Source organism: Camelina sativa, chromosome 12, assembly GCF_030686135.1.
Source record: "Camelina sativa cultivar CO46 ecotype springtype chromosome 12, ASM3068613v1".
Lineage (NCBI taxonomy): Eukaryota > Viridiplantae > Streptophyta > Magnoliopsida > Brassicales > Brassicaceae > Camelina > Camelina sativa.
Window position 1 is genome coordinate 35,902,067 of NC_141891.1, and position 14,688 is coordinate 35,916,754.

General features: G+C 39.6%; 3 protein-coding genes across 3 annotated transcripts; 1 reads left to right on the forward strand and 2 right to left on the reverse strand.

The window, feature by feature from the left end:
• Window positions 1-3,033: 3,033 nt before the first annotated feature.
• LOC147933137 (uncharacterized) lies at window positions 3,034-4,156 on the reverse strand. Its single transcript, XM_087477314.1, has 5 exons — window positions 4,022-4,156; window positions 3,662-3,932; window positions 3,476-3,587; window positions 3,321-3,394; window positions 3,034-3,164 (listed from the first exon to the last, which is right to left on the reverse strand). Exons 1-5 carry the CDS (start codon window positions 4,154-4,156, stop codon window positions 3,034-3,036), a joined length of 723 nt encoding a protein of 240 aa, XP_087333440.1.
• A 1,004-nt stretch (window positions 4,157-5,160) lies between these two features.
• LOC147933138 (uncharacterized) lies at window positions 5,161-6,156 on the forward strand. Its single transcript, XM_087477315.1, has one exon. It carries the CDS (start codon window positions 5,161-5,163, stop codon window positions 6,154-6,156), a length of 996 nt encoding a protein of 331 aa, XP_087333441.1.
• A 3,875-nt stretch (window positions 6,157-10,031) lies between these two features.
• On the reverse strand, window positions 10,032-13,369 carry LOC147933139 (uncharacterized). The gene is made up of 7 exons (XM_087477316.1): window positions 13,109-13,369; window positions 12,521-13,027; window positions 12,269-12,428; window positions 11,820-12,178; window positions 10,936-11,543; window positions 10,744-10,843; window positions 10,032-10,667 (listed from the first exon to the last, which is right to left on the reverse strand). Exons 1-7 carry the CDS (start codon window positions 13,367-13,369, stop codon window positions 10,032-10,034), a joined length of 2,631 nt encoding a protein of 876 aa, XP_087333442.1.
• Between the last annotated feature and the right edge of the window lie 1,319 nt (window positions 13,370-14,688).

The window sequence follows — 14,688 nt, forward strand, 5'->3', positions numbered from 1 at the left end:
GAACCTACAAATGTCATAGTCTAGGCTTAGGGTTAGCTGATGGTTGAGTTACAGCCGATATTTAACGAATACGAATATAATGAATTTGAAATCCGATAACACGAAAGTGACACGTGGTTCGCACTACTTATTTGTTTTAGTAATTATAATCGAGTAGGCGTGCATGAGAGCTCATAAACCTAAAATCAGTGCCGTGCCAAGGTCAATAGAAACTTAAGGCAGATAATAAAGTGTAGCTTCGCACATTCCAACTTTGAGAGAAAATTTTATCTTATTTTAGTATAAAAAATGAAATATTGTTCATTTTCATAACAAATTGCAAAATTTAGTTGCTTACCTGCAAAGGAAAATAAACAAATATTGGGTTCCTTCGTAATTAAGTTTTTAACAATAGGGTAATTTAAAAACGACGTCATATAGAAACTAGTATAAATTCCCAGGATTTTCGCCTAACTCCCCCACCACCTCTCACATCGTAGGTTTTATTAGCGGCAGTTTCCGTCTATTTGGTTCTGCACATACTGCACATATTGCTATTAACTCCCAAAAAATGGCGACTTCTAGCCGTAAGAAGATTGATCTGCCAGACGAGATCTTGATAAAAATAGCCAAGCATCTCGTAGTTGATGGGTTATGGCGAGCACGCCCATTATTTACGGCTGGTCGGCGAGGAGTGGATACGGTGCTTGCACGAGAAGTTCTGAAGGTTGCCAGCATCTACCAAATCTGTGAACATCCTTCTTCATTCCAAACGACAAGGAAGCCAAATGGTGAACTTCAGGAAGAAGGGATTCACAGGCGTATTTTCGAAAGATGCTTGGACGCAGGGAACACAATAGCAATGTACAACGAGGGGCTACGGATCGTTGCCGAGGAGCAAGACATTGAGCGCGGTATCGCACTATTAAAAAAGAACGTTCCCGAAGATGCCGAGTCCACTCTCGCATGTGGAATTTTCTCTATGTTATATGGGGACGAGCAGATGGCGGTTCGTTTTCTTCACCAATTTGATGCACATCACTATCCACTCGAATCAGAGGGAGTACGGCTTATCGGGGAAGATCTGTTCCAACGGTTGAGTATGTTTAAGACGGCGCGTAAAAACACGTACAAAGATTCTTTTGTATATCCCTCCAGTTCGTTGATCCCTTCCCCGGACTGTGCCACGACTAGTTGTTTGAGATGGGGCAGGTTATCGACCGACACAAGTTATTATGACATCATCTGTGTAAATTGCGGAGTGTGGTGGGTGGGCAAATCTATATGTGAAATCCTCTAGGTGTATCGTCGGTTCCCTTCTGTGTTGCGTTTCTCCTCGCCACGTATGTTTCATTAGATAATTAAAATTACTATGTAATGAAGATGTTAATTAACGTGTATGCCGATATCTGTCGTTTTGCTCGTTTTGCTCCTTTTGTTCCAAAAATGTGTACTAGATGTCGTACTGCTCCTTATATTAACAAAAAAGTTGTAAAATGGCAATTTCCTAGCTTCGAACCATCCATATAGACGACGTGTACTTAGTTTCACCGGGTAAACACACAAAACTATCAACAGTGCCCGGCCCAACCAGTTTTGCCCATTAACAAACAGTAGGAAAAAAAAGTTCCTTATACAACTTTACAAGGGCTCGAACTCGTGACACTGAAGGACAATGAAGTCCAATCCTACCACTGTACCACCGCACCTTTTATGATATTGATTCCCCTAAAATCACTAATATAATATGTATCATAAAGCCCTTGATTTACGGGCTTTATTAAAGGACCGGCACTGTATCAAGCTTACGACGCCGTTCGCAACTATTGGAAAACGACACAACTTGGAAAAGTTCATGTTGTTTTTCAATACAAAAAACGACACAATACAGAAAGTTCTATAAAAGGCCAACCGAATATAATAGATATATTATAAGATTCAGGGAAATTAGGGTTCATTGAACTGATTTGGGGGAAACAGAGAGAGCCGCTTTGTAGATGTTGGATTAGATTTTGAGAGTTGGATATTCGGATAATAATTTAAAGTTCCTCTTTTATTTATTTTCACTCTTTCAATTACGTTATCAGTTTCGTTCTTAATGTCTTCTTTGCCAAACACGAGTCCAGTCGAGTATGACGATGCGGAGTATGGGATCCCGGCTGTTTGTTACTGTGGTGAAACGCCAAACCTACAACCTTCTTTTACAAGGACAAACCCAGGGAGGCTTCACTACACTTGTAGAAATAGAGAGGTAAGTGATTTACAGTTTCGCCGAAGTTGATTAAAGATCAGATTTATTTGCATAACTTAACTTTCGTGTAAAAAATTATTTTTAAATTAATGCAGGATGGGGACTATCACATTTTTAAATGGTGGGATGAAGCTATGATGGAGGAACTGGAAACAGTGAAGGAAAATTTTCTAAAGTTAAGTACTTTGAATTTGCGTGAAACGCTTCAGGCACAAAAAGAGGACATTGCTAACATCTAAATATGCACAAGGAAAATCAGATGGAGTTGGAAAGGATGAAGACGTTGATTGCGTACAAGAGTGATGGATTAATTATGAAATTAAAACTGACCAATGTGTTTGTTGCGACTTTGTTTATACTAGCAACAATGACCTATTTCTTAATGTAGTTTTGTCGTTTTATTAGAGTAGTATTTTGGGTTGTGGGTTAATTGTTTGAAATCAAGTTATAAACGTTATATTTGGTTTAGTGACATATTTTGTCGTCTAAAAAAAAAAAAACTGTTTGGAACCTTGTCGTGTTAATATTATCGACCAAACCCTTCCAATTAATCATAAACATTTGTACACGTTTGTACACATACGTCTAACATTAAAGGTTGGCAGTATTAGGAACATGCTAACCAAATTAAAATAAATATATATAATTAACCATGCGTATTACACAAAAACATTTTACATCAAAATATTCCTATCCACGTTAGATAGATTGTTTGGATGTAGGTAATAAAGATAATATAAAGAGTTCAGCAATGTGGTTTAGAAGTTTATAATGTAACCAACATTGACAAATGGAAACATAGGCTACGAATCGTCTTGACTCGGCTCGCGCTGGTCGAAGTATTCCAACCGGAGTTTGAAATCTCTAACCTCAGGGAAGGGTGGTTCAAATATCACTTTAGAAACACCCGGTTGACTAACCACTTCCATCCCTCCTGCGGTGTGGAAAAATAAGGAAAAAGGGTAACCAAAATTAGTTTTATGCAGTAATCTTATAATTAAAAGGTGAATTGTTTTAAATACGTTTGCCTAATCAGTACCTCCATCCTTAAACTTGGGCCTCTAGAATCGCAAGACTACAACTGGTTTGCCTCCGCATAGCCAAAAATTGCGGACGAAATCATCGACCATCTCATCATACGCCACACATTGCAAGTGATGACCCCTACACACAGAGACACCTTACGTTAATATCCCGATATATCTTTAAAGTGTGTGAAAGCTAATAATCGCAAAAACGACTCACTCAAGATTCGTCAATGAAAACCGTATCAACCGGGTTCTCTCGGCAAAACGTGGAGCAGTTGGATCGTCCACCAATATTCTTCGTTCGACGTCAGTAACTTGCCCCATCGTGTCTATGGTGTCATGTCATTAGAATTATGGTACTGGATATGATATTACAAACCGGAACAACACAATGCAACGTTACCTAAGCAGCAGTTCTGGGTCCAACGAGGCCATCGTTCGTAAATTTGGTCGAAGGGGACGTAATCGATGTAGTGATTGGTCGACAAGCAACGAATGTTGTCCACAACCATGTCAGCAGCGAATTTGATCCGGTAGTTGGAAGCCACGACCTTCACAGCGGATGTGTCGTCAGTGACGACGAAATTAGAGAAGGTTTTCCACAAACCCTCCTCAATCTCCGCACAGAACTGGGGCAACAGGTCCTCGCTGATTGTTGCCTGCATCTTATCTCCCTACGGTGGGGGAAAACAGTTCAACCATAATGTACATGTATCATTTAATATTAAGTGCATATAATATGATGATGAGACGAGTCACTTACGAAAACATCCGAAACAACCATTTCAAAGGTGACGATGTTCGCTTCTCTCTTTCTCCACTTGCGGATGATCTTAACAGAAACCTTCCAATCAGATCGCCACGTCTGGAGATCGGATAGCCTGTCGAAATGCACCATGACTTTGTTGCACTTATGTTTACTTAGCGATGTGATATTTTTGTTTTTGAGAGACGAATACATAGTTCACTGGGTGTGAATTTGTCTTCTTATATAAGCAGCGAACAAACACAAACGGATGTATCATATTGTGGTTTTTCAAACGTCATGACTGCAATCCAGACAGATACATAGCATTTAGATAATTAACACGTGTAACAGCCGGTTAAGCGAAGACGATACATCGCATGCACCACTTAATTATGACCCTATAGTCGACGTTATATATAGCCGGAAAATATATTGGTTCATTTAACAAACCAACTCAATGTAAAACTTTATAAAACATCAAGGAATAGATCTCATCTGGTATAAACTCACAGATAAAGGCTGATATATAGTGCAAATGAACCAATAACGTTGAAGAACTGTATATTATGAATAAAAATAATTAAAGACAAGCTCAGCCATTGCACTGTGTATAAATAAAAAATTATTTTTAAATAGTTTAGTAGTAGAGGCAAAATCTTCTTTATTGCTAATAGACGGAAAACTCACACCTCAGCTGCGACGGCGGAATCTTCTGTCCGATAGGGTTGTTTTACCTCCCAATTTCTTGAATCAAGGTGTTTAGATTTGGGATAAGTACTACAAAAACGACACTCCCTACAAGTCGGCGACGGAACATTTAAGGCAGAAGAGATTACAGAGGTCGGGTGAAATCAGAAAAAGGCGAGTAGTTTTGATCCCTCTATCATCACCGGTTTTGAATCAGAAGGTAAGTGTTTGTCTTCACTTCCTACTTTAAATTGGAAGAGGGATTGTTCCCCCAAATTCTATATTACGTTGGAAGAGTATATAGCAATTACAATTAAGTATCGATTTGAGTAGCCCAGGATGTGAAATCAATGAATAGTTTTGTATTTGCGGCGGGCAGAGGCTAAATAACCCTAATCGTCAACAGAAGTGAACTTTGGTAGACATTGGTATTAGGGTTAATTGGTTTAGTGTACGTACATATTAATATGGTATTAGGGTTACTTCGTGGTGATAGGATGGATCCCGAGGCTGTAGAGATCGTTCCTCAATTGAGTTTGGATCTACCGAGGAGGTTATTTGCTCTTGACCGTTACCCTCTCAAAACGAAGATAAATGCGTATTCAAAACCGGAATATCTTTCTACAATATCGAGGGTGCTGAGTGGAACAAAGGAAATGGAAAACTTGTTAGAGTCTCCATTTGGGCAGCTTTTTCGTATCCCTGCTAACAAGATCTCGTTCTCCGGGAAACTTGTTCATGGATTTGTTTGCCGTCAATTGGTGACCAAAAAGCGGCATGAGATGTGGATTGTGTTTGGTGGCAATCCAATCAAGTTTGGTTTACAGGAATTTGCAGAGTTGACAGGGCTCGAATGTGGGAATTATCCTAAAAAGAGAGATGTGGAAAGAGCTACAAAAACGGATAAAGGATGTAAGACTGTTTGGGAGGTTCTATTCGGGGAAAACATGGAACCAACGATCTCCGAGTTGGTAAAAAGGTTGGAGACTGATGAAATGGAAACGTGGCAGAAACTAGCTTTAGCGCTGATTATAATAGTTGATGGAGTTCTAACATGCGCCACACAACCAGTAAAACCAGATCTGAAGACAGTGGAGATGACCAAGAATATTGATTTTTTTTTTAAATATCCATGGGGAAGGTTGTCATTTGAACGGACGCTGGAGAGTATAACAGGATTTAAATGTCCAGCAGACGTAGACAGCTTAGTAAAAACTTTCAAGCAACAATCAGTTGCTGTTCATGGATTTCCTCTAGCACTCCAGCTGCTGGCTTTCCATTCTGTCCCTGCAATTGCAAGATTAGTACCATCTGACGTTCAAGATCAGGCGTTTAATCAAAGATCGATCCACAATCTGGCTAAACTGCGGCCAATCAAGACAGCAGACATCTTCGCATGCGAGGCTGCTAAAGAGGTATGTACATATCCCTTGTCTATCAGATATAATACGTTAACGACCTGAATCTATAAGTTCCGTAAAATGTATATATTTTTGTAAACATATTATAGGTGGTTATTAGACGGATGGTTGGTAGTGGGGAGCATTGTGGTAGTCGAGAATTGGCGTGGCGTGACGAAGAGGAAGACCATCAAGTTGACAACAATGAAAATCTTATTAAAGCAGGCCACAAATGGGATGAGGCAATATGGATGGGAGGTGATGATAGGTGTCCAAAACAGACACGTCCCGAAGAGAAAGGTATTAAAAACATTTTTACATTACAAAGGAATGCACTATAAAGTTAATTTTTTAAAAAAATAATGGTTAATTAGTGATATAGTTACAGTTGACTGTCGGAAGAGGAAAAGAGCAGACACCGCAACAATTGACAATAAGAAAGAGAAGAGCACGAGAACTGATGCGCGACCGGGGGGTACGCACGTTGTTCATGAACGTTTGGACGATGACCAATTTGAAAGGTTTAAGGCGGAACTATACCGGTTCTACAGGAAACAAGAAGCTCTGATGAAGGACAATCAGGCAAACATGGAGATTTTCGTACGTACAGAGATCCGCAAGGAGATAAGAGCTGCACTATTAGAGGTTAAAAGAAACGAACATGGGGAACCTTCTGACGCTTCTCATACAGTTTCAGAGAAGAAGTATTCAAAAAAAAAAAGAGGGAAAACTATAAAGTTTAGAAGAATGAGTTCAGTAATGGTTATGAAAAAAAAGGGAGAGAAGGTCAGAAACAGGGGATGCGCTGCCACTGCTAAGGTTGATATGACAAATAGCTTAAGGGTAGTAATTTTCTCACTACTTACATATATTAATTTATGTTGCTCTCGTGGTGTGCACAGGGTGATCGGAATAATGATGGTTCGAAGGATGCCATAGATGGTCAACACACTGTAAGTGGTGACTCTTTAGTTGGAGGCCAGGTAATGGACAACAAGATCCTCTTTAGAATACGACTCAATCAACGTAATGGGGGTGTTTATGCTTATGCACCTATCATATACGCTTTATATATTTGACCGTAGGATACAACCCGTACTCATATTAATGAGTGGGTAACCGATAATAACGACTGTGGCCTGAACGAACCATCCCCGGACAATGGAGTTAATGAATGTCGCCAAGATTGTGAGGCGGGGGACATTGCTGTCGAGTTATCACCAACTAAACTCGTATCCGATGTAAGTATTTGACACGGAATGGAGATTACAACACTAAATTCGTAATAAAGCATTGTCCACCTTTAATTGAACAGATATTGCTGCAGCTGAATACTAAAATGGAACCTGATCTGCATTGTAACAAAATGGTAGGTCAGGAAGTAACCTAAAAGGGTTAACCATCTGTGGGTTTCATATATATTCGGTTATTTGTTTATCTCCTCTAATCTACACGTGTGCAAAATTTTGCTTATAGCAACGGACCTACTACGAACACGCGTCTTAAAAGTTTCATTATTTTGAATAGGAGGATGGGGAAGAACTGCATCAAGAAGGCGGGAAACTCGACTGGTTTAACAGTAACGGAGGGGACATAAGACGTCAGGAAGGCGAGTCAGATGAGGGTTGTAACAAAACCGAAATACCTGTAGAAAATGAAACTGCAGTTGACGGTGAACAAGAGGCAAGTGTCTAACTTTGATGATTTTGAGTATTTGTGACATTTGTGTACGTAAGTATGAATCTATGTACGTACACCTTATTAGGCCGGAGTCCAAGCACTACAAATTGAAAGCGATGGCATGGAGGGCTGTAACAAAACTGATGGACATGTACAAATAGAAACAACAGTTAACCTCCAATTGTGCAAACTTATTTTTTTTATTTCGAATATTTGCCATATTTATAGTGTCTACTGACATGGTCCAGTTCCCGTCACAACTAATGTATGTACGTGCATCTTATTAGGCCGGAGACCAAGCAATACCCAACGAAAGCGATGTCGAAGAGGGCTGTAAAGAGACTAGAGGTCAACCAGATCAAAGTCCCGGGGAGGAATGTATTCCCGGTGAGTCAGACAATTTAGTGCCGCAGACGGTTATAATTGTGGATGAAACAGGACGGGCTGAAATATTGATAATGGAGATACATGCGAGTCAACCATCGGAAGCCATAGTGATAAAAGCAGGGTCGGTTTCATACGACCCTATGGAAGATGTTGCTGATGGAAAATTTGCCAAATTCACCGAGTTGATAAAACAAGATAATGTGTAAGTGTAGTATATATTACTCCGATGACATATTGATATCCTCAATCATTAATATAGGGTATCCATAATTAAAAAATTGCACAGGGTACACACCTTTTTCGGATTCCGCAAGGCAGATATCCTATTCTTCTCTACTCTTATATCGTCCCAAAAATGGGTCCATAGTCATGTACATATTTTAAACTTTAACTACACGATTTTGGTGTGTTCATGGTTTCTTGTTGGATTTAAATCTCACAACGGGTTTGCATTTAACTGCATATGCAGCACATGGAGATGATTGCCCTAACGCTGTGGCACAAAAACGGACAAGAAATGATAAAACAAAGGACCGTAATTTTGGACGACGTTCTGTTTTACGAGTTGACAAGAAGGTTCCAAGCATTCAACAGGAGCACAGCGAAACGGAATTTCAGATGGGACGAAGTACTCATTGACATCGTCAATGGGGAAAGGATGCACCACGAACCAAAGTTGAAGTGGGTTACAGATGTCGACGTTATATATGCTCCAATGAACTGGAAATCTAAGCATTGGGTAGGAGTGGGCATAAATCTTATAACGAGACATGTTTCCATTTACGATCCTTTGATGACCTCCACCAGAGAAACCCTTGTAATGTCCCGGATCAAGCCGGTGTGTCAGATGATACCGTACCTACTTCAGAGGGTTATCGATGTCAACTACCATGTCGATCCATTTACCGCTGAAAGGGTTAGCCTAGTAGGACAAAACTTGAGGACGGGAGATTGTGGACCTTTTACTATGAAGTTTTTAGAACTGTTGAGCATGGGTAAACCGATCACTGATTGCTTGAAGATCTGCGACAACAATATTGACAATTTCCGAAAGAAGTTCGCGATGGACGTCTACGAAGCTGGTATTGGTCCGATAAATTAAGTAGCGAATAAACATTCTCCCTGGTTGTACTTATTACTTTCACACAGGTGGTCCATATGATCCGTAACAGTCTCATAGGATGATTATGGTTCGCTGACTTTCAATACAATTTAATTGCCTCGCTCATCATATCATAGGATTACCAGTAGGGACAAGTTAGTGTGCTCATAATGGATAGAAACTAAGCACCAACCATCCACATAAAAATAAAGTCTATTAACGGTAAAAAAACGATTGTACGTACACTGATGAATACACGTACGTGTGTACACAGACCATAAATATACGTACGTCTGTACACAGACCATAGTAAGGCCGTTCCTTAGTTGATGGTACGTACATATATGAATATACGTACGTCTGTACACAGACCATAATAAGGCCGTTACTTAGTTGATGGTACGTACACATCTGATAAAGGCCTAACATATACTAATACTGGTTAGAAAGACGTCATAATGATACATATCTACACCCTCCAATATACAAAAAACACTACACCTGAAGAGGGTTTACAAACAACCGATAGGAGCTATTTGAGTGACCAGACCTCGGAAAATCTAAGAACGACATCCTCAAATCCCACATGTTACCAAAATAATGACCAAACACGCATCTTCTATTAGCAACACGCGTAAAATCAATCTTAAATTTTGCAAAATCATACTGCTCCGGTAATGTACATGGAACCTCTTCAACTTTTTGATTCCGAGTTGAACTCAGCTTCCGGATAATCTACTGTCTCCGACGTAGCATCTAGTTGGAGAAATCAGTCTCGGTCTGGGACCTCATCAAACACGTCTGCAGCAAGTTTCATCCTAATAGAAGGCATGGCCGCATCACATAGGCCTGTGTAATTTACTCCAAGAGCTATACACTCTAAGCACTTCAACGTGTACACACCACAGTCACCTTGTTGATAGTTCTGTGGGAGTGTTTTCACCCGGTAGTAACTAAATGCCGCCGCCCCGATATGCTCATCTTTGTACCTCCGGTTATATGCTTGTATCAAGCGTGGAATCACTTTTGCGAACGGTTTGCACTTCTTTTGTAGACTCTCGTCGGTTCTACCGCTGTTTATGCTATCGTAAACTCTTAGCCTCCGCTGGACTAAGTCAGCTTCGATGGCTACCCAATGGTTGTTATCGAGGTTGTATGGGAAGAGCAGGGTGTCTACATCGTCAACCCACACTTTGTTTGTCATACCGTATTTTGGCAGCCTTCCCACGTACGTCTCAAAACAACCTTCTCCAAAAACCCATTGATTAGAGGCTTCCATTTTAGGGAATTCGAGTGCCCACATACTAACAAACAAAGGATCGAGAAAAGCAATACGATCTGTTTTATATGGGGATGGCGTTTGCGTCCCCCTAATACGGAACATATGCATACATGTAACCATGTGCTGCAACACGAGTGACATCTATCAGGCATTAGTATACCATAGTTAACTGCGTCAAATGTTAAGCTACGAAGCTTACCGCATCCCATAACCACCCGAATGTTGTAGTTGGCCACAATTGTTTAGGGGTCAGGAGGCAAAAATAAAATTCGGCATTTCCAGTGGAAGGTACTTTAGCCCTGAATACCAAAATTAACAAATCAGTTATAGATCGTAGTCCTCAAATCCGAATATAGACACTAATTATATACAACTCTAAATGAAGACTTACAAATCATCAGTTAGGAAGGACATCAGCTTCGCAATTTTCTCAGGACTTGCCTCACTAAAAGGATCGTACACTGCGGGAGATAGGACTACAATGTTGCTTTCACGTCGGGTCATTAATGCAGCTCGCATTGATTCGTCATTAGGGTTGGTGCCCACTGGATCGACTAATAGAAGATCAAGCTCTCTTGATGGAGGAAACACCTTTTGTAACAAATATGCAAAATACCTGGCTTTCTCCTTATCTTTCACTGTATGAGACGATGCATGACTCCTGGTCTCATTGGTTAAATCCACAACAGATTCGCACTTTCGATCCGACGAGCGAGGGTTACCACCACTTACCGGATGGATAACATTAATAGGAACGGGTTGAGCACCTGCTCCATCAACTTTGTCATTATACTTTGCTCTTTTATCGCCTTCCTCTGTCTCCCAACTCTGTACTCTTTTGACACGCTGTACACTGTCTACCATCTGCTTTGGAATTCGCTCTACACTGTCCTCTGGTTCGATTTTAATACTCCCAGACCACATGACCTTATCCTTAATGGCTAACGGATTCCTAACACAACTAGCAACTTTATAACCATCCTTGTCCGAATACTTTATCTGATATAGCCATGACTTGAAACAAAATACATGTATTTGACGTTATTTACAAGACATTTGAAATTTAATATGACGCTGTTAAACTAGAGACAAAGTATACAAATTGCTAAATTGTGTGTACGAAAAAAATCATATATCAAAATAATTACAAAATTAGTTATACAACTTCACAAAACTGAAATTGATATTGTTTCCTCGAATAGATAAATACAATGACTTCATACTGAACAATAGATATATAATAACAATTTTATCAATACGGTACGCAGATCATACCTCCTCTATTTTTTGTTCGTCATTTCTTAATGTAAGAGGTCCTTGCGTATGCGCTCCTCCATCCGTTGTGTTGATAACAACTTTCTTCAATAGTTGAACGTCACTCTCAAAGTTACCCATCCTACTCTCCATACCTTGAAGTTTGAACACAACTTCCGCTATTGCTCTAGAAAACGATATCTGAATATTATCCATTTTCGCCCCTAGTGTTTCAACCATAGTAAATAACCTTCCACTACCATCTTCACCCTGCACACCTGAATGCTTATCTCCAGACGCCTTCTCTGCTGAACATTTGTCCCCAACACTTTCTTTCTCCTCCTTCGCATTATTGGGGACATTACGGATGCTGGTTGGGGCTGTTTCAAGGAAATCATCGTCACTTACCCCTGCAACATGTTGCCTCCTCTCCCTCTTCTTCGTATGTTCCCCCTTCTTTTTTTTTACACAATCCCATTCTCTTTCATCCACTTCGCCATTGATCACGTCTAACAGCAGATTATCCAGTTTCTTCTTCAAACCTTCTCCTACACCATACACACAATACTGTCCTGGCCAATCTGGATATATAAACTCCAAAGGTTGAGGTACTAAATGCTTCACCTGAAGCTGCATTTCAGATACCATAACTTTTAATAATCTATCACAAAGAAAAAATGCAGACAAATAATGTATACGTAAATTGAAGGCTGAAGGCATACCTCCCCATTATTAAGGAGTTTGCTCCCGGATATGAAGGCTTCGATATCCTTCCTTGGCCTCCCTCCTCTCCACCTTAACAGAGGCAAATCTACACCTTCTCTTACATTCCCGTAGCTAGCCCCCAGCACCTTCACGCTCTCAAATGCCCATTTCAGCAATACATGGACACATCCATGGAGGGTATAAGCATTGTTAGGTAACCCAAGGACTTTGATGGAATCAACTAAACTCTTGAATCCAACCCTACCCCATTGAAAACTCTCAAATGCTTCTTCATTCAACGCCCGTTTAGCGTATTCCAGAGGAATCCGACTGTTCCTTGATAAACCAAGCACTCCAACATGAACAAGATACAACCGAGCTATCTGCGTCTTCATTTCATCAGACCACCCACGGCAGCTTCTCAAACCCTCAACTAGCTCCTCCCAGTTGGGTCCACTAAAAGCTTTCACCTTTAAAGCCGCCCATAAAGGTGTATGATCGACTTCAAACTCTGTTTCATCAATCTTCTCACAATTCAAACCACTAATTTCTTCATATTCATATAGAGAGAACCTCAACGGCTTTCCTCCAACCAAAAACCATACCTCCGAAGGAATGTTTATTGCCAATTGATTGGACAATAGATAATGGATGGTCTTCCCACAAAACAGGTAGTCAGATTCGGCTAGATCCAATAGAACTCCCAGCTGCGAATTCTTTCTTATTTTGTCATACACCTCATCACCAACAAAGCCTTTCAAACCACCAAGATTGGACAAACTACAATCGTGGTGCATGCTTCTCATCGGCAGTGGAAAATTACCAACCCCATACAACCTACTTGGATATCTCTTGCTTGACCCCATATCTACGACAGAAGCTTTAGTTTAGTTATTAATTCAATATCACAAAACATTTGTTGCTTAGATTAGCAACGAAGCAACATGAAGTCACACAAATATCTTCCGAAAAACAGAGCTCAACAACATACAGAAAACTAACATACAATATACAAGGCCTACTATGTAATACTCGGGTATAAGAAAACAGTAAGCAATAGAGACTAAACCACGATATAGAAATCTACCTCTGAGCAAATCGCTATATTTCCCTCCTCCTCTACTTCAAACCACCTCGCCGTCAACTCGCCGTCAGTGGTCCTCCAGCCAAACGTCCTCCACACAGATTCTTTTCACGCCGCAAGCTATCTAAAAATAGCTGATCTCAACCCAACAATCGTAAGACAAATAACACAAAGATTTAAGGGATCGACTTAGGTTTATGATCTTTTTATTTTCCCCTTTTAAGATCTTCATTTTAAAAGATAATGGCATAAAACGTAATAAAACACACAACTCAGATATAGAAGTAATTTGCAAACTTTTCTGTGTTATTCTAGTAAGTCGAAAATCTCAACGTGTTAGTCTAGTAATAAACCTACTTTTATGTAATATTCTAGGTAATTTCCCTTTTTTTTTCTTTTTTTTTTGGCAAACTAATATTGACTATCTTATATACCATTAATATTATCTATTTTTGCGCGTAAACAATATATAAATAAATTTGTATATATATAAGGTGAGCTATGTTTTGAGTACACAACAAAAGTTAGCGAGAAACAAAAAAAAAAGAGTGGAGAGAGAGTTTTCATATTAATCTAGCCGACGATTATCCCTCTGTTCTCCCGGTGCATCTACTCTTACCAATCAGGTCTCAACAGACATTTTTTTTTCAACATACATAGTTTCGCACATCTATCAAAAATTTCATGTTTACGTTAGCGAATATAGCTGCCACATTACCTTAGCATGAGTTTGTTTCATTAGTTTCGTTATCTTTTTAACTTCCATCATATGATATTATATTCAGTTTTAATTTTCCTCTTAGATCTTGGTTTCTCATTCAAAGATATAATAATTAATTAACATAGTCATAACGTTTATCTTGTAGATTCAACGTACATCCTTTGTTTTTATAATGGATCCCCATACAGTAACCACTGAAGTTGAGGTCCCTGCTAACCTATCAAAGACTACAAGGTTTGTTGATAGATGTGGAATTATAGTGTGATTTAGAGCCTCAATTTCATATGTCTCGATTTGGTCAAAACTTTGTATATATTGGGTCTCTTTTTTTTTTTACTCCAAGAATGATTTTCTAAACTTTGTTTTAACAATCTTCGTCT